This window comes from Leptonychotes weddellii, chromosome 1, assembly GCF_054177405.1.
Source record: "Leptonychotes weddellii isolate Sample4059 chromosome 1, ASM5417740v2, whole genome shotgun sequence".
NCBI lineage: Eukaryota > Metazoa > Chordata > Mammalia > Carnivora > Phocidae > Leptonychotes > Leptonychotes weddellii.
The window spans coordinates 85863079-85890331 of NC_138369.1; the positions used below are offsets into that span (position 1 = coordinate 85863079).

The 27253-nt window shown below is 39.0% G+C and overlaps 1 protein-coding gene across 1 annotated transcript in view; it reads right to left on the reverse strand.

Annotated features, from left to right (window-relative positions):
* SLC9A9 (solute carrier family 9 member A9) overlaps window positions 1–26480 on the reverse strand; it is a 510696-nt gene extending 484216 nt beyond the window's left edge. The window contains exons 1-2 of the mRNA XM_081806463.1: window positions 25816–26480; window positions 11248–11450 (exon numbers count right to left, since the gene is read on the reverse strand). Of these exons, the coding sequence (XP_081662589.1) occupies window positions 11248–11450; window positions 25816–25990 (378 nt within the window). The 5' untranslated portion in view covers window positions 25991–26480. The remainder of the gene's footprint in view (window positions 1–11247; window positions 11451–25815) is intronic.
* Window positions 26481–27253: the final 773 nt, after the last annotated feature.

The following is a 27253-nucleotide window of genomic DNA, read 5'->3' on the forward strand; positions in this document are numbered from 1 at the left end:
AGCCAAAATTGTTGGGTTTGCATCACAGCTTAACTTCTCCCTTGGCCCACTCAGCCTTCTTTCCTCTTTCATTCATAAGGTGTTGAACTCAGGGACACTTAAGCATCCCACTCACTAAACTCCACCTCAGAGTCTACTTCCTTGAGAACCCAATATGCAACAGTCATAAATAAAGGTGAAGAGCATCTAAACTTGCAGGACATTTTTGCTCCACACACCCAAACCTGAGGCAGAACTCTGTAAATCAGTGTCCAGTTAGTTTTAAATCAGAAATGGATCTGAAAGGAGCAGCTGGGAGACCCTAATTCAACATAGGCTTAAATAGCAACAGGAGACAAGTCATTTAAATGCACAGCTTCCCCACCCTTCTTGATGGTTTCCACTCCTCCTGTGCTGATGGATGTGGATCCTAGCTTCAGACTGTATAAGCTACTAATGCGTACCTTCTTACTGACCTTAGGGGAAAAGCAGGAAATACAGTGGGATGGAACCTTATATAACTACTCACTAGAGGCCAGCAATGATAAGTGTGCACTCTTGCCACAGTTTAATGTTTTAAAAGGAACAAAGCAAAGGGAGAAAGAATTGAAAGATCCATTTTTACTCGGACTAAAAGTCTGATGGGAAATCTCTCAATCTCCCTCCCTCCTGTTTGTTTTTCCTGTGCCCAGCCTCCTTCTCTCTCTCTCCCTCCATCCCAATTTGATTATTTGGAGATGAGACTTGTAGCAATTCAACTGTCTGAGTAGCAAACAACCAACCACAGAGTCCTGGCTCTTCACTCTGAGAGGAAATCTGTGATAGATACTTGGGTGTAAAATGGCCAGCAAGTAAGACAGTGCAGGGTAGCAGTGAGAAGTAGCAACAGACAAGAGGAGAATTATACTTCATTATATCAACCATTCCCTTACCAGCATCTACAAAGCATCCACCATGTGCCAGACATCCTGCCTTGAGCTGGAAATATAATATAACCATAGACAGACTTGTCCCTGCCCTCCTGGAGTTTATAGTCTAGTGAGGAGATAGACATCAATGCAAACATTACAGATATAAATATTAACTTATAACTCAGTTAAGATACTAGTGAGAGAACAATAGGTGGAACTATGAAACAAAATAACTGGATACTGGTGTATAGCAGCATGGAATCACTTGGGGTGAGGACTACTGTTTCCATAAAGCTAATCAACCCTTAAGAACACCCTTAATCTCAGGCCAAGAGCCCACATATATACTGGCACTGCTGAGACTTAGAATACGGTATTTAAGATTTCAGAAAACAGCAGAATTTTTAAAGAAAGATGTCTAAAACACTTAAAATAAAAATAAAAATTTAATAAAATATGACCTGCTCTATTGGTCTCTAAGTTGAGGTGTGCATACGCTAGGGAATGAACAAGATGATCCACCTGGGTGTGCAAAGAACTTTTTAATATTTCATTTTTATCTCACCTTTTTAAAATTCTAAATTGCTTTATAATGTGCATAATATATTGGTATAGTAGTAATGTTCACAATATATTTGTACTTGCATTTCATTTATAAGTAAATAGACATATATTAGTTACATACACTCAAGAGTGTTTTACTGATGGGGTATATAATCAAAAGTTTGGAAATCAGTGTTTTAAAGTACTTAGCAGTTTGCTGGTACATAATAATAATAATAAATATTTACCAAGAACTTACTATATGCCTGGCATATTAGCCTTTATATGAAATTTCATTTAGCCCTCATAATAATCTTTTTTTAAAGATTTTATTTATTTACTTGAGAGAGAGAGAGAGAGAAACAGAGAGAGAGCAAGAGGGGTGGGGGAGAGGCAGAGGGAGAGGAGAAGCAGTCTACCCGCTGAGCAGGGCGCCCCACACAGGACTCGATCCCAGGACCTGAGATCATGACCTGAGCTGAACGCAGATGCTTAACCAACTGAGCCACCCAGGCGCCCCCATAATAATCTTTTGATGTTGGTACGAGTACTGCCTCACTTGATAAAACTAAGGCACTGAAGGTTAGTTCACATGCTGAAGATCACCCAGCAGATTAAAGGTAGACATGGGGTTTGAACCCAGGTATTCTGATCTTGTGCTGCCTTAAATATGCCTGACTGCCACCACGTATGTGTTCAAAAGAATAATATTTTGGGGTTTTGGGGGAAGGTTACTTAGGAGTATTATTTTGGGGATAACACATAATAAATACATGGCTTATTAATAAGTACAGAAAACTATCAAATAATAAGGTATGAGTCATACTTTTAAAAGATCAGCCTCTCATGGAACATACTTCATCATGATCTTGAACTGAGTAGGGTAGGGAAGTGGAGAGAGCAGCTTCAAAGACCCCAGATACCCACTACCCCCAAAACAGCTGTGAAAACCTGTCCTTTGATACCTAAGTGGGTGGTAGCTACTCTGCATCACAAAGCACTGGTCTGTGGTGTGTTCTGCAATGCCGGCTCCCATAGTTCCTAAGAGATATGTCTGTGCTACCACCGTCAGTCGCTTCTGGGACTAGGCAAGTGGATGGTCAGATGGATGAAACCCTGGGTTTCTATACATGACCAAGGCTGCAAAGGCCCAAGAACCATCATCATGTTCTTGATGACCTAACATGGTCTAAGACCAGGCAATAGTCAGAAGGCAGGGGTGACTGGGATATGAGTGGGAATCCCAGTTGTTTCTGCCCACTGTGGTCTGAGATATTTTCTAGGGCTTGAAGCCAGAAATATGAGAAGCTATTCCCTTCTAGCCACTCCCCTCTTACCAAATTTTGTCATGTTAGAAAGAGGACTAACCCCAGTATTAAACATACTCAGACTCTGGTTCCATCACAGACCTGTACCTCTGAAACAAATAACATATTATATGTTTAAAAAAAAAAAAGAAGAAGAAGGTAGCGGGAGGGGAAGAATGAAGTGGGGGAAATCGGAGGGGTAGACGAATCATGAGAGACGATGGACTCTGAAAAACAAACTGAGGGTTCTAGAGGGGAGGGGGTGGGGGGATGGGTTAGCCTGGTGATGGGTATTAAGGAGGGCACGTACTGCATGGAGCACTGGGTGTTATACGCAAACGATGAATCATGGAACACCACATCAAAAACTAATGATGTAATGTATGGTGATTAATATAACATAATAAAATAAAATTAAAAAAAAATACTCAGACACTTTCACATGACTCCTTTCTTTTCCCAACCAAGAGTGAGTGTGAGACTTTGTGCTCGAATCACATGGCACTCCAAGAGCCCTTTGTCACCAACAGCCTTTACATTATTTTGAGTAGCTAGGGTTTTTGTTAAGGGATAAAATTGGACAGCTAGTTGGAACACAATCCCTGCCCTCAAATAAATGTTCCAGTGGTTAGTTTCCTTAGAACTTAAGTCCTGAGTGATGATTTGCAAAAAAGAAAAAAGTCCTCTATCTAAAGAGCAGAAGAGTTTCTGAGTGCCGTGTCCATTAGCCCTGTATCCAAAAGTTAAGCTACATTCTAGGTGGCAAGGGCTTAACCCAAACTCTCCCAAATGTTTATCTGGAATATATTTGGAAAGGGAATGCTGTCTACGGTAATTCTTTTTTTGTTTGTTTGTTTTAGACTGAACCTTTTATTTGCTAAATTGAGACTGTTCTGCAACTAAGCAATTTTCTACTGCCTAAGACTGTTCAGAAATATCATAGAGCCTGTTAGAGTTTTCATTCACTGGTAAGGGGAAAAACTAACCCCAGTGAGTATCTTTTAAAAAGACATTAGGAGATAAATACAAAGTTGCTTTTGGATTACATCCCATGATTTACATTCCATGATTATATTTCATTGTACAGTATAAGGAAAACGTTGCTCTTCAGTAAATATGGACTTTCTTGCATCACTGATTCTTAATTCCATATTGATATTTGCATGTATCACTTTTCTGCCTTTTATTTATTTATTTTTTAAATTTTATGTACCGGGCTAACCCATCCCCCCCAAAAAACCCTCAGTTTGTTTCTCAGAGTCCATAGTCTCTCATGATTCGTTTCCCCCTCCGGTTTCTCCATAGTTTGGCTATTGTGGACATTACTGCTATAAACATTGGGGTGCACGTACCCCCTTCGGATCCCTACATTTGTCTATCTCTACCCTAGAGTCTAAGCTGCATGAGAACAAGGACTTTGTTTTGTTCGCTACTGTCCTTGCAGCACCTAAAACAAGTGCATGGCATATGATGAATGCCCCATAAATAAATATTTGTTGAATGACTAAATGAATGAAGAAAATAAATTCAATGACTAAATTACAACCAAATGGAACTAATCATCAGGGAAATGTAAATCAAAGCTACTTCCCACCTGTTAGAATGACTATTATCAAAAAAACAAGATGTAAGTGTTGGCGAGGATGTGAAGAAAAAGGAATCCTCATGCACCGTTGGTGGGAATGAAAACTGGTACAGCCACTGTGGACAACAGTATGGAGGTTCCTCAAAAAACCAGAATTACCATATGATCCAATAATCCCACTTCTAGGTATATATTCAAGGAATTGAAATTAACATCTCCACAAGATATTTGCCCTTTCAAGTTCATTACAGCATTCTTTACAATATTATTATTTACAGTTATTTACATTATTTACAGTAGCCAAGATATGAAAACTAAGTGTCCATCAACGAATGCATGGATAAAGAAATGTGGTGCACACACACACACAGACATTATTCAGCCATAAAAAAGAAGGAAATCCTGCCATTTGTGACAACATGGATTGGCCTTGAGGACACTATGCTAAGTGAAATAAGGTAAAAAAGACAAATACTGTAAGATCTTACTTATGCCAAATCTAAAAAAATGAACTCGGAAACAGAGAACAGACTGGTGGTTGCCAGAGGTGAGAGGTGAAGGGTGGGGGAAATGGGTGAACGCGGCCACAAGATACACGCTGGCAGTTATAAGATAAATAAGTCCTGGGGATGGAAGGTAGGGATGGTGACAAGAGTTAATAATATCGTATTGTACATGTGAAAGTTGCTAAAAGTAGATCTGAAAGTTTTTATCACAAGAAAAATATATAACTATGTGAGATAATGGATGGTAACTAAACTTATTGTGGTAATCATTTCCCAATACATACATATATCAAATCATTATGTTGTATACCCTAAACTAATACAATCGTACATGTTGATTATATCTCAATAAAACTAGAAAAAATAAAAATTAAATAAATAAAAATACTTTCACAGGGGAAAAAAAGAGGCAAAAACAACCCAAATGGAATACTTAGAGTCTTGAGACATTTTTGAAATTATTTCTCAGGCCAACTTTTTGAAAAGAAAATTGGATAAGGGTGGAAAAAAACACCTAAGATGAAAAAAAAATGATAAGTTTCTTTAGCAACAATAGTAAGGTGTAGGATGAAAGTAGCTAAATCTATTCCAACAGCTTATCCCATTCACTGCCAAGTTTGAGATCCCCCAGGTCCATGTTGTATGATCCAAGATTTGTCACAATAGAGAAACATAGGTCATGAAACCCTGTTCTCTACAGAATGGAGGAATAATTGATAATATTCTACAAATGTTTCTCCAAACCCCAAGTGCTGATCTATTGTGATGGTTGCTTCTCCCAGTGTGCTGAGAACAATTTTGGAGGAGGTTTCTTTCCTGTCTTTTCTTACTCTTCTCAAAAGTGTCCTAGCATTAACTGGACATATTTATCTCATGGTCCAGTGACTCTGGTCAAGCTGTTCCTGTTACCAGAAGAGCTTTGCCCTCTGGCCTCTGAAACCAGAATAATCAAGCAAAGGGAAAGACTGGAAATAACAAAAATAGTTCACAAGTAAATATGTAAGAATTAAGACTCTGAACCACAAAAAGTCTAAATTACCATAGAAAAATTTGGACAGTGAGAATAAATTAAGACACTGAGGTTTTAATGCTGCAAATGTAAGATTATTTATAAAAGTCACATGATTAGCTGTTGCTATAAAGACTTCCCTAAATTATCTCTAAAATATAAAGTATTACCAACACAACTGATAATAGCCTCAATGTGACCTATTTGCTGCCTAGCAATTCTCTTTATTGAAACAACAGACAGGACTGATTACTCAGCAGGGTAACTTACTCCAAAATAACTTCCCTGACCAAATGATAGTGTCACTTGTCACACAGGAAGTGAAGACTTGGCAAAATTTTCACTGGGTAGTTTCCTTTGATTTTTCACATTACAGTCAACTGATTTATGAATGATAGGAAGTATAAATTTAAATGTGCTGACAACTCTTTGGAAGTGGACTAGATCTGCAAGACTTTTCCAGCCAAATGGCTGCTGACTCCTCCAACTCAATATTATAAAAACATAATGTGTTAAATCAATAATAAATTAGTGATGAGAATAAATTGATTTATTCATTCATCAATTTTAAACTAATTATGATTTTTCCCTAACCAGCTCCTTCCCCTAACTTCTAACTTCCCCATTTTTGCCCTACCACCTCTATGAACCCACATGGCCTGGTAGCAGAGTAAGCCATTATCCCTTCTCATGCCCCCCAGGTCCAAATTCTACAGCATCTTCCTTCCTTACTTCTCTTCCATGTGCCCCTTGGTTACCATCCAAGCTTAGGCCTCATTTGTCTGCTTGCTTTCACTCTCTACCCTCTACACAAAAGGCAAACTATCCCTTTGCTTTTGTCAACACTGGCAAATAGAGTGTGCATTCAAGGCCTTCTGTAATCAAGCCTTGCCCTTATTTCTAGCCCTATATTTCATTGGTCTTCCATACTTCAAGAAATTGGAATTGTTTTCCTTTCTTGGAATATTCTCTACCCCTTTTATCCACTTCCATATCACGTTTTTGCCTTTGCTTGTAAAGACTCTCCCGCCTCTACACATTATATATGTCATTACTACCAGAGTAATTCAACTATCTTTCTTTGAAATCTTTCCTATCACCCTAATAAAAAATAATATTGTCCTTCCTGAGTGCCTGTGGTACTTGGCTCCCTCCCTTAGTACCAGCTTTGTGGTGTATTTACTCATTTATTTATTTGTTGTGTTTTCCCCTGATCCATTATTAAACTCCTTGAGACAATTACTTTAGAACTGAAACTGACGGGACTCACTCACTTCATTTGTGTTGAAAGAATGAATGAATGAGTGACGGAGAAAGTTCTTATATCACCTGCTCTTCAAAAGCAAGTTTTAAACTTCCCACTGATACGAAATTCAGAAATTCTTAGTAGATATTTTGGTGTTCCTAGATATTACATAACAAATTAATGTGAAGCCATTATGCAACAGAATACAGGCCCCACTCAGCTAAAACGAGTTAAACATATCTTGGGTCCGCAGAACAACTGATGGTGTTGGAAACATTAACTAGATAAATACAAAGCAATATAATCTAGTTTTATTTTCCCAGAAGGTTGTTTTGAGATCATCAGTTGCTCATAATGTATAGGAAAGCATTATTTTCATAAATCTTTAGGTGAAAATATTTTGTTTCTTTTCTACACTTCTATATGTATTGAGCATGACTGAAACAAGCCTGGCATATGGTATTTTATAGTCCTCACAATCTATGTGATATAATTTAGAACTGAATTATATACAGGTACATATTATATATTGATCTTTTCTCCCCAACAAATGTTAAATGAATGAAAAAACTCCACATTTCCTTAATCCCTGGCATTTGTGAAGCCTTTAAACATTATCTTGTAGCAGCAATGATAGCACTTGTGTTAGAGGTGGTGCGGTGGTGATGGGACCAGTGGTGATAGAAGTGGCAGCGGTAAAAATAGCAGAGACAGGAACCGCAGTGCAATGTAAAGGATCTCATGGGAGCCAGACTCATGAGATACGGCAGCTCATCTAAATATTAAAAGAACCCTACAAAACCGCTCTAATCTCTCCACTTTACAAATAAGGAAGTTGGTGGGCGCCTGGGCGGCTCAGTTGGTTAAGCGACTGCCTTCGGCTCAGGTCATGATCCTGGAGTCCCGGGATCGAGTCCCGCATCGGGCTCCCTGCTCGGCGGGGAGTCTGCTTCTCCCTCTGACCCTCCCCCATCTCATGCTCTCTCTCTCTCAAATAAATAAATAAATAAAATCTTTAAAAAAAAAAAAACAAATAAGAAAGTTGGAGTTTTTTCCCCATTTCACCGTGTTACCTCCTTATAAGCCATCCAATGAATGAACCGTTTTTTGGAATCCCTTTGCATCTGACCTAGACTGGTTGAATAATTGATTGATATGAATAGTTGAGTGCACTGGAGAATTCCTAGTAAGAAAGAAAGACTATGGGGTTTTTGTTATTTTCGCAGACTAGGTACCCCACCCCCAAACGACATATAAGAAACAAATGTGCATTACACTATACTCTGGCCATTTATAACAAGATCCTTTCCACTTAAAGTCATCTAATATGGTTAAGTGTACCAGTGGATGCCTCTTTCTCCACTAGCAATGAGGGAAGGATTTACTCTGGGTACTGAGTTGTCTATTGCCAACCTTGGATGCCTGGAGAGGCAAATGCTAAGTATGACAAATGAGTCACATAATTTAGACATTAATCTAGAAAATACTTGAGCCATTCAAGGTCAATTAAACTTTTTATGTATAGAATTCATAATCTACCAAATGAAAAAACCAAGAAGCCCCCAGCAACTTGGACATTTTCTCTAACTCTTGCCTTCGTTTTTCAAAAGCAAACACTGGAGTTTGGCTGCTGGTAAAGGAATCAATATGTCAATAACATAGTAACAAAATTTCTGATCAGTTACTGGCAATCCTGCTAGAAAAAAAATTGCTATAGTAACAGAGATAATTATCAGCATCTTTGGGGGTCAACCTGTTTGGTGAAATAGTGTTTAGAAATGCAGATGAAAATAGGTAAGAGAGTGACGAGGTAAATAAATACCTTCTTTAAAATAAATAATTTATGTCCAGGTGCTAACCAGAGGTAAAACTGAAAAGTATGTTTTAATTAAAATCCTATGCTGCCAACAAAGTCATTTAAAAATTACTTATTTCAAGATAGATAATTTTCTATTATCCATGTGAACAGAAAGAATCATGTGGAAGAAATCATCCAAAACAGCAGAAGATCTAGAAGTTGCTCCTATTTATTTCAGAAATACATTATTTAATTTGCTTTTTGCATGTTTCAATTCACTTTTCTAAGTCTGACTTAGGCTAATATTATAATTAGTTTGACTTTCCTGAGCCCTCATCAAGTTCTAGGAGGAAGTTAATCTAGAAATGTGCTAGTGGACGATAATGTGAAAAAAAAGTGATTAAAAATTATCTATCTTGAATGAGGAAAAATGATAGACCAAGTCTCCCCTCCTATCCCAAAACTCTCAAAATGGAAACAAATGTCTATATATTAATAGAAAACTAAATCTGTACGAGTGAAAGTGCTAAAACAAACTTCACTAATATCAAGGAAGCTCTCAGGTCTGACCAAAATGTTATGGAATGAGTCACTGGTTCTTAGCATGTACTTGTATTGTTAAACACAAATTCACTTATTCCTTCTTCCAAGGGCTGATCCAGAATGCATGACACACTACAAGGTGTAATCTTGGGGCACCTGGGTGGCCCAGTCAGTTAAGTGCTGGACTCTTGGTTTTGGCTCAAGTCCTGATCTCAGAGTGGTGGGATCCAGCTCCCCCATCCCTTCACCCAGCAGGCTTGTGCTCAGCATGGAGTCTGCTTAAGACTCTCTCTCCCTCAGCATGCCTGGGTGGCTCAGTCAGTTAGGCATCTGCTTTCGGTTCAGGCCATGATCCCAGAGTCCTGGGATTGAGTCCCGCATCGGGATCCTTGCTCAGTGGGGAGCCTGCTTCTCCCTCTGCCTGCTCCTCCCATTTGGGCTCTCTCTCTCTCTTTCTGTCTCTCTGAAAAATAAATAAAAATCTTAAAAAAAAAAAAAAAGACTCACTCTCCCTTTGCCCTGCCCCCTTCTCTCTCTCTAAAATAAATAAATCTAAAAAAAAAAAAAGAGGTAATCTTATCTATTTTCTGACCCAGAGTCCTGAGAGCAGAAGGAAACTTCCTTCCAATAACCGAAACAGTTCACAAATTTGCAAAAATAAAACCATTTTTAAAAGATGGGTCATTGGGACGCCTGGGTGGCTCAGATGGTTAAGCGTCTATCTTCGGCTCAGGTCATGATCTCCAGGTCCTGGGATCGAGTCCCATGTAGGGCTCTCAGCTCAGCAGGGGGTCTGCTTCTCCCTCTCCCTCTGGCTCTCCCCCTGCTTGTGCTCTCTCTCTCTCTCAAATGAATAAATAAAATCTTTAAAAAAATAAAATAAAAGATGGGTCACTTCACAATTTTTCTTTTTCCTACCTAAGATTTCCAAACTAAACTGGTGGAGTGAAGATCTCTTGAGATTGACTGTGTGTTAGTATATTTATAAACAGCCAAGTGGTCAGTGTTTTGTGTTGGCAGCCAAAAGCCAGTCATCCTAAATCAAGGTTTACAGGTGCAAATTTTTTCACTCCCCTGTATATTCCTTTTGACTTAAGGGAGATTTGATCTGAGTAGCCAGCTGGCAATATACACAATGACACTTAGAACACATGTGTAAACTTGAAACAAGTAGGGACACTTGGATGGCTCAGTTGGTTTAAGCATCTGACTCTTTTTTTTTTCTTTTTTTAGATTTTATTTATTTATTTGACAGAGAGATAGACAGAAGAGCACAAGCAGAGGGAGTGGCAGAGGGAGAGGGAGAAGCAGGCTCTGCACTGAGCAGGGAACCCGATGCGGGACTCGATCCCAGGACCCTGAGATCATGACCTGAGCCGAAGGCAGACGCTTAACCATCTGAGCCACCCAGGCGCCCCAAGCATCTGACTCTTGATTTCGGCTCAGGTCATAATCTCAGGATCCTGAGATTGAGCCCCAAATCAGGCTCCATCCTGGGCACAGAGTCTGCGTAAGATTCTCTCTCCCTCTCTCCTTCTCCCTCTGCTCTCCCTCCTTCACTCTCTCTTTCTCTCTCTCTCTTAAAAAAAAAAAAAACAAACTTGAAACAAGTATCATGAAAGGCAGAGTCAGAAGAATTACTATCTTTTTATCGAATGTATCTGTCATTTGCAAAACAATTACATTAAGTATACCCCCTTAGTCAACTAAATTGTTCCAATAGTGTGGTGTTTAAAAAGGACACATACATGTGTGTTAATATATTGCATATGATGGCTCAATTATTTAAACAAAAATATATGATCAGATGGAATCCTTACCTTTTCAAGTATTGCATTGCCTTGGTGAGGATTGATGTTATGCTGGCTTATTTCTCTCTTGTATTTATATTCATAAACTTGGTCAGTGATATTAATCAGCAGAGTTGATGGACTGAAGGCCAGTTTTCCACAATCATACACAGTTCCACTTTCAATATCTGTTGGTGCTGTAGCATACCGTAAGATTAATCCCATTATGAGGCCTAGAATAAAGAATAAACAATTGCATTGGAGGAACTGAATCTAAAGTGTTCACTACTGGATGCTTTTAAACATATGATTTTGAACTTACAGAAGTGGCAGGAGAAAAGGTTATATCATTACCTGGCTTAGAAAACTGTTCACTCTTCTACAGATACCAGTTCAATAGATTGCATTAAGATATTTGTGGTGTGGACACTATTGCTTGAATATCCAGCATATATTCCCCTGTTTTTCCTTCCTAATGGAGCCACAAATTTTGGAGAGAAAAGCTACCCACTTCTTTTTTTTTTTTTAACAGTTTTTTTATTTTGTTATGTTAATCACCATACATCATTAGTTTTTGATGTAGTGTTCCACTTCTATCCAACCAAATGCTTCAAGAAAACCTTTGCTCTTTAACAGATACTGAGTAATCTAATCAGTCAGTGGATTAAATTTCCCAAAAAGTTTTTGGTCCACAAGTCAGCACATATCTAAAAGAGTGCCATCAAACTAAAAGGAGGCACTTATAGTCCATGGTTGGGAGAGAGATGTTCTTTCTTTTCTCCTTTGGGACGTGAAAAGGCAATTTGTTTCCCCATTTTTTTGCTGGCAGATATTTTGCGACCTTGAGGGGACCCAGTCCAAGGGCATGGTCAATATACTGAGAATCTTAGGACCAAGATACAGACAGAACCTAGGTCCTGATGACCTCACCGAACCATTGGATCACCCTATTCAGGAGATACCCTACTTCTAGACTTCTCGTTATGTGATACAATACATTCTTTAATTTTTCAAACAACTTTGAATCAAGTTTCTGTTTACCTGCAGCAAATGCTTTCTAAAGATACAACATGCCTTTCAGTGAAGAGTTGAACCCAAGTAACAATCCTTGACTTTTAAGTTTACATACTTACATGTTACGATGCTCATGGTAATCTGGACTGTAAACTCCCCTAGTATTATGGATTTATTAATAAATAGCAAAGAAACTTTAGAGGCCTGATGTATGTGTTTTAAGATAAATCCACTATCCACTATTTAAAACATCAAATGTTGGAAGGTTTTACCACTCTTGTGAATCCAGTCACCTAATAGCCTTTCATTTACTTAATAATTTGTTGGGTGCCTATTTTGTACAAGACATTTTTAGACTTAAAAATGCAACCCCAGTCCTATAGGAGCTCAAGTTTGTAAAACACAAACCCTTAAGCAAACAATTATAATACAATGTGACATGTGCTATGACAGCTGGTAAGCCCTCTGTTATATGAGTATAGAGAGAAAACACTCCAAAGCCCTTTGAATGATGCAAAGCTTTAGAGGAATCTTAAAAGGTCATATAAGATTTGTCCAGATAAGCTGAATCAGGGAATAAGTTGGGATCCAGGTTGCACATGTGGGTGGCAGTACATAACAGCAGAGACAGCTAAAAGATCCCCAGGATTTATGTTCACCAATGTGTAGCACAGTTGTCAGGAAAGTGGATGCTCAGTCAGAGATTGTTTCCTGACTCGTGTCTGGTTAAGTTCTCCCCAATGGAATATAAGCAAAAGTGATATGTGCCACTTCTGGAACACAGCTTTGAATAAGTAGGTGAGTTTTCCCCTTCTCCTTCCCCATCTATCAGATAGATGGGGAGGAAACAAAGGCCCTATAAGTAAACAGAGTCACTAGACTGAAGGAGCCTTGGTCCCTGAGATACCAGGTGGGGGGAAAGCCTCTGCCAACCAGGAATACCTACATTGGACTATTATGTGAGTGAAAAGTTAACTTCTGCTGTGTTGTCACTGAAATTGTAGTGTTAATGTGTTAACCATCACCAGGATAACCTACTGGAGATTATGTATAAATACAGAAGGACTTAAGAAACCTGGTGGATTTAGAGAGTCAGTAGTGGTGTGAGAAGAGAATAAATGGGGGAGAGAAAAATGATAGAGAGAAAAAGAGAGGGGTTGAGAACTCTAGACTACAGGCCAGAGGCAGAGACCAAGTCATAAGGTAAGTTCCTTGGTCATGCTAAAAAGTTTTTATTTTTAACTCAGTGGTAATGTAGAACTATTGAAATATTTCAGGTAGGAGAGTAAAACAATAAAATGTTTATGTAAGTGCTATCACTTTGGCAATAATGTAGAGACCTAAAGAGAATGATGGGTGAGAATAAAAACAGATTTTCTTTCAAGAATATTTTTACCTCATTCCAGCTTCAGTATTTGGCCCACTCCTCCATCATAGTGAGAAATACTGTATCCTAACCTTTGTTAGCAAGAGAAAATAAGTGATGGATACATAACCACCATGAGCGCTTGATCCACCATAGAACAGTGGGCAGATTTTCATGTGCCATATCAAACGATTACAGTAAAACTAGTCAGGAAAGAGAAGGGAAAACACGTTATCTACACTGCAAGTGGTTTAGGGTGCCTGTGAAGAACATCACTTTGCCAAGACTCTTTGTCTAAGAAGGATTCATTTTCTAAGTTATTTGGCAGGTACCATAAGTGATTCTATGACCTGTGTTTTCTATTCAAGTGGGATATAAATAAAGGAAGTCCAAGACACTATCTGCGTGGGGCCTGAATAGAGAGAACCTATATTAATACTGTTCAAAATTCTCAGAAGGTGAGCCGCTTATTTTTGCAATATGCTTTCAGCGCAACAGCAAGTAAATATGAAGTGTCCACTGTTTTTTCCCAAGCAGGGAACTCAATTATTTGTCATAATGAGCGCCTTAATCCTGGGCCCCTGTGGTTAAAATCATATAAGGCCTCAAAACCTAAATGGCCCTGCCTGGACCTTTGTATCAGCTCTGGTGCCAGCTTTCAACAAGAGGTGCGCTGGAGTAAATGGAGTAAGCTGCTTGCCACCAGTGCGGACCAGATGTAATGGTCATGACAAGGCATCTCCCAGACGGATCTCCCTCTGTGAGGACTGCAGCTGATCGATGGTCTCAGCTACTGTGCCCCAGAGTCCATGACCATATTCACTGAGGCCAGCTGATGACTGAGTTCAGTAGGCGTACTGAGGCAGGGAGGTGGGGCTGCTCTGAAGGGTCACCATGGCTTAAGGATGTCCTTTCAGCCTTGCTAAACCTTTCTTAGAATTGTGCCATAACCTGAACCTTTTCCTACTCAGCCTTCCCCTCACTCCTCCCTCCACAGGAGCTACAGCTGCACCAAGGTCTGACAGCTGTCCCAGCATCCAACCTCTCTCTCCCCATTTTCCCTCAAAAAAGTTGCCCCAAGAAATCTTGCACACGACTAATCTCTTCCCAGTGTCCGCTTCCCAGAGGACCCAAATTAACACACTTGACAAAAGGCTCTAGTCCTGCTTCTCCTCACCCCAAGTCTCGAGAGGAAGCAACATCTTGACACAATGTGAAGGCCAGTGGGGAAACAGCAACTGCACAGTGCACTCAGCTGACAAACACATATGCCCATTTGAGTGCCCTCACTGCAGGAGCAGTGGCTGGAAAGATCCTTAATGTCTGAGGCCAGACACCCACCCACAGAATCTGACAATGCTTCTGACAGCCAAATGTCCACTCGGCACTTTAGCCATATGTTGAAACGAATATGGAGTGTTGAATTAATGCCACTCCAGCACAATGTTGTTTGAAAGCAGGGACAGATAAAGAAGGATTGCTAGTAGGAAAAAAAATGCTATTGGAAAGGGTTGTTTGTACACCCCCACAAAGGTATAGGATAAAGAAAGCACCAACCACCTGTGCACAGAAGGAAAGAAGAGGCTGGCTGCCACAGTTTATGGACACAAACCACCATTCTATTGTTAAGCCACAAGCCCTGGCCTTACTTTCAAAGGAGAAAAAGAGGCAGTTTGTCCAGGCAAAGCAACACCATGCAAAGGCCTTGTTCTAGATTATATTCTCACAAGCTGACACTTCCCTGAGCTCTGCCCCCTATCCACCTGGTGGCATCACCTTCTCCAAGCAAAAACTCTAGTCCAGATGCATCCCTGCCCCTACGTGTCTGGGCATTTGGGCAACTAGGAGGGCAGTAGTATAGACATGCTGTTTAGTGAACCTTGACCTCTCCCCAACAGCATACAAGCCCCAGGATAGAGCTTGGACAATATACTTCATTCCTAAACCACTCATAGTCCTACAAATTCCATTTCAAGTTCCACCTGTGGGGGGGCCCATGCTCTGATGCAGCCTGTGCTCAATGAATTCCTTCATCTTTGAGTTCTAACAGCACTCACAGTTTAAACCACACCCTTTATGGCCCAATTTTATATAGGCTTACATTGTTCAACATTGCTTTGCAGACCTTGGCTTTGTCTCCCTCATTAGACAATGAAACTGTTTAGGACAGAGACTGTGCTATTCTTCATCTCTTTTTCCTTCAGAAAAGCTACACTTTAGGCAGAATTGTAACCCAACTTTGTCTAAGTCCACAAACTCCCTTGGAATCAAGAAGAAAAGATCCTCCAACTTCATGTAGTTGGTCAGTGACCAACATTTTAAAATGTCACATGTAAGGAACATCATACCGAATGCTGTGATGTTCCTGTTCTTGCAGAGCTTGCAATATAACACCCATAGCAGATGCCTGACGGGCAACTGACACAATCATGTTTGTAGGAGAAGAAAGGAGGGAAGAAGGAAGGAAGGAAAAGCCTCATGGGCACTCAAAATGAGAAACATTTAGAAATATGAGCCTTGTCTTTCTGGACTGGCTTTCACTTCATTCTTCCCATTGAAAATATAAAAAAACTCCCCTCCCTCCCTCATTCTGCTTTCATGTCACAGACACACAAGGCATTGCCCTAAGACTTGGGAGAATTATAAAAATGAATAAAATATGGCCTTAACCCTAAAAGATTAAAATATTTTAATCCTACCAGGCCTTTTCCTCTTGCCCAATCTGTGATCCTGATTTCCAGTAAGAATAAGGTACGAGTATTTCCTAAGTCTCTTCTATTAAGCCTGCGTTTTATAACCAATCCCCCTGCATCTTATTGACAGTCATTTTACATGATGCTGAAGCATTTTCCTAAAGGGACTTTTCTTAGAGGAATATGGGTGGGGATTTACTTTTATATATGATGATTATATTTATATATAATGAAACAGATCACAGAACGGCTTTGAAAACACAAAGTGTCAAAATCCCTCTGGCTATGTTTAGACCCAGGCTGTGTTCATACACTTACACATTGCCACACTACCTGGCACACCCCAGCAGGCTCCCTTTAGATTCTTTTTCTGTAGAAACGGTACTCCCCGGAGTCATACAATGCAGCAAGACCATCTAGACACATGTATCTAATCAGACTAGTCCATGGGTATATACTGAAATGCTACATGATACTGAAGAGAATTTAGAAGTCTAAAGCAAACATATGTAGTTAATATGTGAAGACTGAAGAAGAAATGAATAATCTAGATAAATGAAGCATTGCCCCTTACTAAAACAAGAAGATAAATCCTTAAACTATACATGATATATCAACTTGATTAGTGTATCAGACACTGTTGATTGCCAACCTAGCATCCCTCCCCACCCCCTCACTTTTTCCCAACAAAGCCCTGATTTGTTCAGCTATCCACCCCACCTCACACAGCTATGTACTGAGGGTAAGCTGACTTCTCCCTCAGCTCCAAGGGTGTTCCCGTTTCCCTTGCTGGTAATTGGTACTAGAATGGCATGTGACTCTATTCCGGTCAATAAAAACTGAAGGGAAGCTGGTTAGGGAGCTTCCTCGAAAAGTTTTGATATCCTAAGACAGAGAGAGCGGAGCGATAAGCTCTCTTCTTCCTCAGGATATTATTAGGCCTGGTTAGGATGCCAGGAAATTCCATACACACCTTAGTCTTCACCTGATGTTAAAGTCAGCATTGGGAATAGCAGAGCAAAGAAAAGGAAAGGACCTGGGTCCTTGATGACAATAATGGGCTGCTGAATCAACCAGCCCTGAAGACTATTCTTCTCTGGAGTTCTATTTATGGGAGATAATAAATGTCTTTATTGCTTAAGTCTGGTTCAGTCAAGTTTTCTGTTATTAGCAACTGAATGCATCCTAACAGATATAAACTATTTTTTTAAACAAGTAAATGTATAAAGTCCTAAGGAACCCTAAAGGAAAGACCAACTAAAACTCCACCCCCCCAGTGTTAGGGAAGGCCTCACACAGGAGGTTCTTAAGGATGTGTAGGAATTCTCTAGGTAGAGTAGAGGGCAAGGACTTTCTAGAAAGAAGTATTCAGAAATCAATGAGCATGGTGCTAATCAGGCACATCAAGCAGTTTAGGACGGCAGACTAGGGCAGCTGAGATCAAAGGCCCCAGCACAGCTGAAAAACAGAAAGGGTGTTCAAGAGGGAGAGATAGTTGGCAAGAAGGTCTTGAGAAAGAACGGTGGGAACTTCTTGTTGGGGGAAAGACTTGCTGTGTTTTTCAGCTAAGGAAACAGCACTGGGAGACAATTATCTGAAGGGAGAAATGAGAATTAAGATATGGAGAGGACATGGAAAGGAAGTTAACATTATAATTTGTCTATATTTACACGAGAAAGAATCTAGCAAAGGAATCTGAGTACAGGAATTTTAAGATGACAGTAATAAAATTAAGCCAAGGAAGAGCATCGTTTACTATCATTAGGACCTTTTACAAAGTGGGAGACTCTTTAAGGCAGAGAATCTAAGACAGTATTTCAGTCACCCAGATTCAAAAAATACAAACTGGGGATTCAAAAATGGGGAAATAAAGAAGGAAAGGGTGTGACAAATATTTTAAGGAAGCCAATAGGGGGACAACAATGAACGGTCTGCAAATTAGTATTCACAAATATTGGACTTTAAGTGTTATCTCCACAATTGTTCCCTTTTTACTTGATAGTTATCTGCCTCCCCCATCATATCAAAATCTTTATCAGAACAATGATTTAGAGAGACGATATGGGTGTGAATTTCAAATGCTAAATGCATTTCCTAACGTTTTCCTGTTAGCACTTTAGTTTTACCCTGAGATTAATCACAGACACAACCGAAAGTAAAAATATACAATGTTCTCTGATTATTTAAGGATTTCATTCCTTCTCTGCCCTCCCACCAATCTTCTAAATTCAAAGGATGAAAGGAAAGTGTGGGTGTTGCTAAAAAGGACACAGTTTATTGCTTTGTGCTGGCTCATTATCAACTTGCTTTGGTGTAGAAAAAAATCCTATAAGGGTTTCAGAATAGGCCTGGGGCACCTGCCAGTAAGAGTATCCCAAGGTGGAAAGGGGCCCATGAACCTGTCCCACCTTAGGATGCCTCATTCAAAGTTCTATGTTCTCACAGGTTAGAGTTATGTGGGAAATGACAGAAAGACCCCAACCATCAGGTCTTCTATCATGGTAGGGTGTCCAATGTTTTTCTCCATCCTTGATGTATACTAAACAACACACATAGGCACACACACACACAACACACACACAAACATACACAGACATACACACAGCACACATTTCACAGCACTCTGGGGTTCCTAACATAGGATTATAGATAACTTTTCTCTAGAAACTATCTCAGCCACCAGCTTATATGTAGCTAACACCCTTCCTTGCAATCATCTCAGGAAGTTTACAGAAGAAATATATAGAGATATCTAACTAGCCACATACTGACCAAAACAAAATGATTTATTTTATAATGTTTACACAAAACAATCAATTTTTTTCCTCAAACCAGAGGGGGAAATATTACAAAGTAATATAAATAGTAAAAGAGCAGAGGGGGGTAGGGAACTCTCTAGTAAGTAGAGATTTTCTCCCAACCCCCCTTTCATCTCAGGAAGGTAATGGAGAAAGAGAAGATAGAAGAAAGTAAAGGAGACAAAACTAGGAACTGCCACGTTCAACTTTATTTTCCTAGTGAATTATTTCTCAAACTCTAGTGCATTAGAAATCTCTGGAAGGTTTGTTAAACACAGATTGCTGCACTCTGCCCCAAGTTTCCTACTCAGTAGGCCTGGCTTAAGGCCCACATACTTGCATTTCTAAAAAGTTCTCAGGTGATGCTGATGCCATGAGAAGCACTGTCCTATAAGACAACAAGTAGTTCCTACCAGTACAAGTGCCATCTCAGTCACAGAACTCTGTCAGAGTCCATGCCACCAGACTCACGCACACAGGTTTCAAACAGCATGGAGAGCCCAGAGGCATAATTAAAGATTCTACCTTCAGTCCCTTCCAAAATTTCAACTCAATTAAACTAACACCTGATGAAAGCCTATTTTGCATGATTCACAAGAATAAGGCATTTACAGTAACTTCCCCACCCCTTCTGACAGCCACAGACATTCAAAACCAGAGTGACCGTGGACTTGCAACACTGTTTTCCACTGTTTTCCCTGATGCTGGGGCAGGTGTTTCCAGGGCAGCCTCATCCCTCTCTCTGGGACATTTTAACCCAGCTTCTTGGCATGGATGTACTTTCGCAATATTGCTCCCACTGTATTTCTCACGCTGGCTTTTTGCTATGATAGGATAATATTTCTGAGGCCTTAAGATAAAAGAAAAACTTTACTACTTGCCTCCTTTCCCCACCCCTGACTACACATCAGCAGCAGACTTTGGTGAGAGGACAAAATTTGAGAGCCTGAGTTTTCAAAATTTTCTTCTTGCCAATTATTCTGTGAAGCCTTGGCCAAAGCTGCAGATTTTCTGAGCTTCTTTGTCCTTATATGCGAACTGAAGATCATTGTATTTTGCATGGATGTGGTAAGGATTAGCAATAATATTTATAGTTAGATATCTCAGTCTCTATCTTTCTTCTGTAAACTTCCTAAGATACTATCACCTGGCACAGAGTAGACATTTATTAAATAATAGCAACTCTCCTATGGCTAGGTGTGTGAAAGGACATGGGTTTTATGGTCCCGGGCTTGAAGCTCAGCCCTGTTACCAGCAAGTCATTTCATGTCTCTGAGGGTTGGTTTCCTCTTTTGTAACATGAAAATGATACCTCCTCCCCAACATATACATGCACACACAAATACACCCAGGTTTGTGATACCCAGTGGTCACATGGAGCCAGATCTACCAAGGTTTGACTCCCAGCTGTGGCATTTTGTAGATCTGTGACCTTAAGGAAGTTACTTGATTTTTGGTGCCTCAGTTTCCCCATCTAAAAAAGGTTGTTGTGAGGATTAAATGAGTGAACATACGTAAAGCCCTTTTGACAAAATAGTTCACATTGTAAACACTACTTGTGTTAGCTATTTTTACTATTATATTTTAACGTAATAGATGTTTCACAAATGTTAATTCTTTATATCACCAGTTTCCTAACCATATAATTTTAATCCAATTTAGACTATATATAATGTCTCCATAAACAGTTTGAATCACAGATTCATTTTCTTGATGTGTACACTTCTTAGTTAGCCTTTAATACCCTGAGAGAGGATCTTCTGAGGCACCACAGTAGTTTGCACTCAGGGCTTCCTCTGAGGCTCCTTAGAGATTCAGAAGCACAACAGAATGTATAGGAGGTTATTTTCTTAAAATCAACTTTTGAAAACCTACAGAGAGCAATATGTCTTGAATTTTTTTACTTTTTCAACATTTATTTGGCTAACACTTTACAGCACAGAAAACCTTGCCCTGATCTCTGAGGCTCCTTAAAATCAACCCTTTTACACTAAAGGGAGAGCAAGTTCAGTTCACTGGGCTCTTAACTCCAATTACCTTTCCTGCAGATCCCTTCAAATTAAACCAGAAGCACTCTGATTTTCACATGAATGCATCCATAAACCCCTGCATCCTCAACCTGCCCTCTCTGTTCTGATGGTATAACTCGCTCTCCTTACCTTTCTGACAGGAATTCAGTAAGATTTACCGAGTACTCACCACAAAATCAGAGCAGAACTGGAAGCACTAAGAGTGGTGAAATAACACTAACTAAAATCCTGTCTGGGAGGGTTCTGGAAAGAAAGTTACTGGTTTGGGTTGCAGTGGCTGAGAGATGCCTGATGGCTGAAGTTAGTCTTGGCCTAAATTTTGAAAGACTTTTGCAGCTAGAAGGGTGCTTTCATTTCTTCGTCATTTTACAGATGAGACAAGTAAATGAGTGAGATTAAGTCACTCGACCAAAGTAACGCATCTAGCTACTGAAAAAACAGAAAGTCATCAGGATTAAAAACCCAAATCCCCAAAAGAGCATCCAATGCTTTCTCTGTAAAGCACACCACGTTTGAGTAAGCACAAAGCCTCAGAGGGGCCTTCCAGTCAGGGGGAGGAGCACAAAGTGGTAATAAACATCTTTTCTAGGCCTGGCAGCCAAGAAGGCAGTGCGGGACTGGAGCAGAGCAACATGGATCAGGAGGGTGGAGCCACACCTCGTTCAGCAGCACAATTTTATCCTGAGGAACCTCCAAGCAGTGCTAGGATGAAATTAATATCCTATGATTTTTCAAGAGAGAGCTTTTAAAACCTTAGTGATTCATCACGTATCAATGTTACCTATAAATTTCAAAAAACATGCTACTGAGTGAATTATTTGATCCTATTATCTTGCTAAGTGTGCTGTTAAGAGAATCAGACATAGTTTACAGAGTTTAATATGACATAATTTAATGAATTCAAAATCTGAACTTTGTGGTTTGGAATTTTCCTCTGTCCACTAAATAGTGAATGAATTTCCACATGAGTTCAGATAGTATCCCTTAGATTTTAAGGCCATAAAATCAAAGATAGAATTCTAAGAGGTTTAAATTGTTCTGTCCGTAAGCTTGGATCCCAACCCCTCAAACTTATAGCACTATGAATGCCCTCTAAGGTATGAGAGCCCCCAGTGATGTGTAATGAAATTCTTAATGCTACCGGGGAACAAGGAGCAATTTTTCTTTTATGAACAATGAACATGGGATACAGGGCCCTAAGTGAGCAGCACTAAGTGCACCACCTGCTGTCAATCAACATTTTGACCATTAATGTCATTTAAGCTATTAGTCCAATTTAAATGAATATCATCATTGCTTAGCTATTAAACCAGTTATAGATTCCAATCCTTGAATTTTAAAATAACGAGAGCCATAGAATGTCATGAGACAATTATCCATTACTGTTTCTCCTGAAGTGAAAATACTGTTATAATGATGTCACTGATTTTCAAAAGCATCTTAGGACCCTTCATGTCAAAAAAAGAAGACATTTTTCAATAATAGATTATTTGTAATTGGAGTATCAGACTTATCTCCAATGAACAGAGAATCAAACCAAACACTACACATGATTTTTCTTCGCCTGTACAACCCTTCATATGACATCTTAAAGTTAACAACTTGGAAATTGTTTCTAACAATAACTGTAAGAGAGCAGTTAAATGTTCTGTTTGATAACTTTTCCCCTCACTTTTCTTTAACTGCTCATTTCCTAAGCCCCTGCTCCTTAGAATTTTTAAGTTTGATTCCTGATATACTGATAAAATGCATTAACATCTATTGTGTCTTCTAAAGGAAATTAGATACATTTCAGCATAATACCAGCAGAAAGGCAGGATGTCTTAGTAGAGATGGAGGTTGAATTCCAACTCAGCAGCTGATTACATGACCTTCACCTCAAAAAGTTTTCCTTTCCTTGCCTGTGAGATTAAGATGTTGGAATTATCATCTCTAAGACTCCTTCCCAATTCATGAATTTCAAATTCATTTTTAAGCACTGGGCACTTCATTCACTTGGCATTTCCTTTCCTCTTCTCATTTAAACGTGTTTATTAGCATGTCCAGTCTTGTTCCTCTGTTGTAGTCTCAGACTATTTTATCACTGACAGAAAGTCCCTAATAAACATTTCAGATATAACATTTAGATCATCCCTGAAGAAGAAATATGATATGTCATTAATGCCACCCATATGGACTATTTTCAGAGACTATTGGTAAGAGCTCTTGTATGATAAACAGGAACCAACCTTATTAGACATGTGTATAGATGTGTAAAAGCACATGGACCTTGGAATGGCTGTTCAATTTTGGGGAAGTTACTTCACTGTTCTGAGATTTAGTTTCTTACTCTGTAAAATGAGGGAGCTGGAGAAGATAACCTCTTAAGATCCCCTTAAATTTCAACAATTATAATTCTATACCAACAAAAAAATTAAACAACACTAAAAATATTTTCATTGATTTATATAGTTTAAGATAACTCAAGGATACTCAGAATTCTAGTAAAGGAATAGTTATGCATTTATATGTACATTTTCATAATTTTTTTGAAGTTTTATTTATTTATTTTAGAGAGAGAGAGCACAAGTGGGGGGAGAGGCAAAGGGAGAGGGATAGAGAGAGAAGCAGACTCCACGCTCAGTGTGGAGCCCAACACAGGGTGCTCTCATGATCCTGAGATCATGACCTGAGCTGAAATCAAGGGTCAGCCGCTTAACAAACTCAACCACCCAAATGCCCCTGTTTTCATAATTTTTATAATCATTTTACTTGCATTGTTTCAGAATTTGCTTTCAATAACTTACAAATAAAACGTTCGTGAAAGAACAGAAATCAGACAACTTAATCCCACTCTTATAAACCATAAACCTTAAGAATAGCAATTTAAAGAAATGCTATCTGAACTATTGTGCAATACACTAATATTTTATGACTTCAACCGCAACTTAAAAGTATTTCATGAAGTTTTGAGAATTAAAGGTAATCTGGAATTTTTTTCAGGTTCAAAAATAAAAGTTGCATTTATGTACTGTGAATACAAAGTATGGTTGAATTTTAATAAATCGCCAAAATTTAATCAAAAGTTTTACAAAACAGTATCTCCATGATAGATAAACCGAAATTGGCAAAATGAGTCATAGTTTAATCAAACTCAGTGCTGTGAAGAAATCTTTTCTTATTAGAAGAAGGTTTATAATTTTAAAATCTGTACTGTTTTGCAAAACCATATATAGCCCTTTAATTTAATCCAAGAATTACATTGTTTCTGGCTTCTCAGATTACATCCCATATCCTCATTGATTATTTATTAGCCAAGTCGAGAGAAAGAAAGATCGTGGTTCAATGTTGATGGAGAAGCGCAAATGACTGCTGCCCAGGGCTTTACATCTGACAGAATGTCCTTTCTCTTTGACTTTCTCTTCAACATGATGTTTTCCCCTCAAAAGAGAGTTTTGTGCTTTAAGACCCTCAATACAAAGGAATTTAACTCTGTGCTCTGAAGGGATCAGCACATGAGTCTCCTGAAAAAATATACTGCTTAGCCTAAAACTTTTAGTTCCTAGTTTAAGTATCTCAAAGTGGAATTCGGTTAAGGCATAGAATTTCTCATGGTCTCAAATCATGACTGTACATTGTTATCATCAGGACATCACATGGTTAGCATATAAAATGTTCATTGATCCTGTTCCCTGAACCTCAGGGATATAAATGGCTTCAAGACTTCCAAAATGAAAAAAAAAAAAAAAAAAAGACTTCCAAAACGAGGGAAACAAAATATAAAAAAAGTACATTTCTTTGCAATAAATTATAGCAATGCCCCACCTGTTTTCACTGTATTCAAAATTCCTGTCCATTACCAGGCTGAGATCAGAACAGTAATGTGAAAGTGAGTAAGTTTTAAGACTACTAGTGTCTTGCATTTTACTTTCAAAGATGAGAGTACAATATGGATAATCTGTCACATTTTATCAACTTCCTGAAAGGCATGACATGGTAAATTGCACAGAAAGAGTAATATTTGGGGAGTTTAAAATGTTAAATGCTTTCCTACATCTTGCCTCCTCTCCCCCCAAAAATGGTACATAACAAATAACATTAAAATGACAAGAATTATAAATTAGGAAGTCTGAAATCAACCTAAGACATGAAAAGTATTGCATAAAAAAACTCTCTTACAAGAAAATAAAATATTGCCTATATAATTAAAATGGATTTGGATACAATTATTCCAGTAGGAGGGGTGGGGTATGTTTCTGAACATTTCCTTCTTGAAACTAGTTGACAAAAGAGGATTTACTCCATACTCCATTTAAATGATGTTATTTCTAGAACTTTATAATGCTTATCAGTTCCTCCTATGAAAGATGGGCTGCTCTTTGTGACTGTGGAGCCATGACTTCCCAATATCTATCATTACAAAAACAGTTTGCTCGGTTTGACTCCCCACATGACAATGGACCCGCATCTGTCAACAGAATCACATTATGGATGCCATGTGAGAACATGACTGTGACATTTACTCTTGTGACAGGGCAAATTTCGGCAGCTCATCTGGAAAGAGATGAGCATTCATTATGCTGCGGCACCTTTCATCAAGCTAATGACACTTCAATCAGCACATTTTCTCCAGTTTCAATACTTTGCCATCTGAGCACAAGTCTCTAATTACGCCCAAGCAACAAGTTTCACATCAATCCTACAATTTCTGCACTCACCATACACCATCGCTCCTCCGGTTTCATGCAAGAAGCGAAATCGATGATTTTTAAATAACCAGATTGTCAAAATGGTAAGGATGAGCAAAAAATTAAAGACAAGCAGCTCCACCGCTCCCTGATGTTGAAACTGATACTCATCCTTCTCTGACATAAACCTTTGCTGTCTCTCCATTCTCCGGTCTTCTTGGGATTCCTTAGATAAAAACCTGGATAAGAGCTATTTTATCAGGATTTGCCTAAGACAGTCTGGCTGCCTGAAAATTTCAGAATAAACACTGCCACTTAAGTTGCTACTTCATGAGCGTTCTGCCTTGGCTTAGTATTCAGATGGCTTCTAGTTACAACTTCCTGTTTCTCTCTTAAAGCAGCCCTGTCTCTTTTCAAACTCCAGAGTGTAGTTTCATCATGGACTCTTACTATCTTTAAACGATTCATTCCACGAAATTATCTTTCATGTTGGACAGACCTACACGCAATCATTCTGAGATCTTGAATCATGATTCTTACTGTCTCAAATAAGCTCCTGAAGCTGCATAAATGGTAAATTGTAGATTAAGAATAAAACAGATCACCTTTCATCACTAACATTTTCTAAGGTCAAAAAGCTGATTCCCGAATCATAACCTCACTCACATGCCAGATTTCCCCTCTACAACCAAAGTCTACCAATGTAATATGGAAAGATTGATAACCTCTGATTTGACCTAAAATGATTTCACAGGAATTTCCTTTTAAGTTGAGAAGCAAGAAAGAATTTAATATATGATTCTCTCTCGTGCGCGCGCGCGCTCTTTCTCTGGCTTTATATAACTGGTAGTCACAAGCGCAGCGTTTAAACTCTGAATCAGTTTCCCTTTTAACGAGAATAAATGAAAGCAAAAGACAAAAAGAAAATCTGTTCCCATTTCTACAGCTGTGCTGTTTGGATATGTTGAGTCAAAAAAGACACTGAACACATACCTCTGAAGGAAGAAACTATACGGCCATCCTCAGTAATACCACATACATGGATTTCTCTTTATAGGGTTTCTGGCCCAGACATTCAGGATGCACAGAAATCTGCCACAGATCACAAACCTCTGTCCTGTGGCAAAACAATGTGGTTAGGTCACTGAGGAAGAGTCTGCCATCAGCTACGAAGGCTCCAGAAATCACAAGGCCCAGACCATAACAGTGATGATTCTTCAGATCACCTTCCATTTGGCAGGCTAGTTCTGTTTGAATTTATATTTTTATGCTGTTTGAAAACATTCAAGACAATACTACTGCCAGGGGCTCTGCTGCTTTTTTAGCAACTGCTATGATTTGTTTGCCTTATTGGTTCTACAGTGCAAGTAGATACATTCAAGGGTTAAGTGAGTTTTTTCTTCATTTCATGGTATCATTGAAACTCAGAGGAGTATAAATCACTTAGTATCCCCATACGTGACAGAAC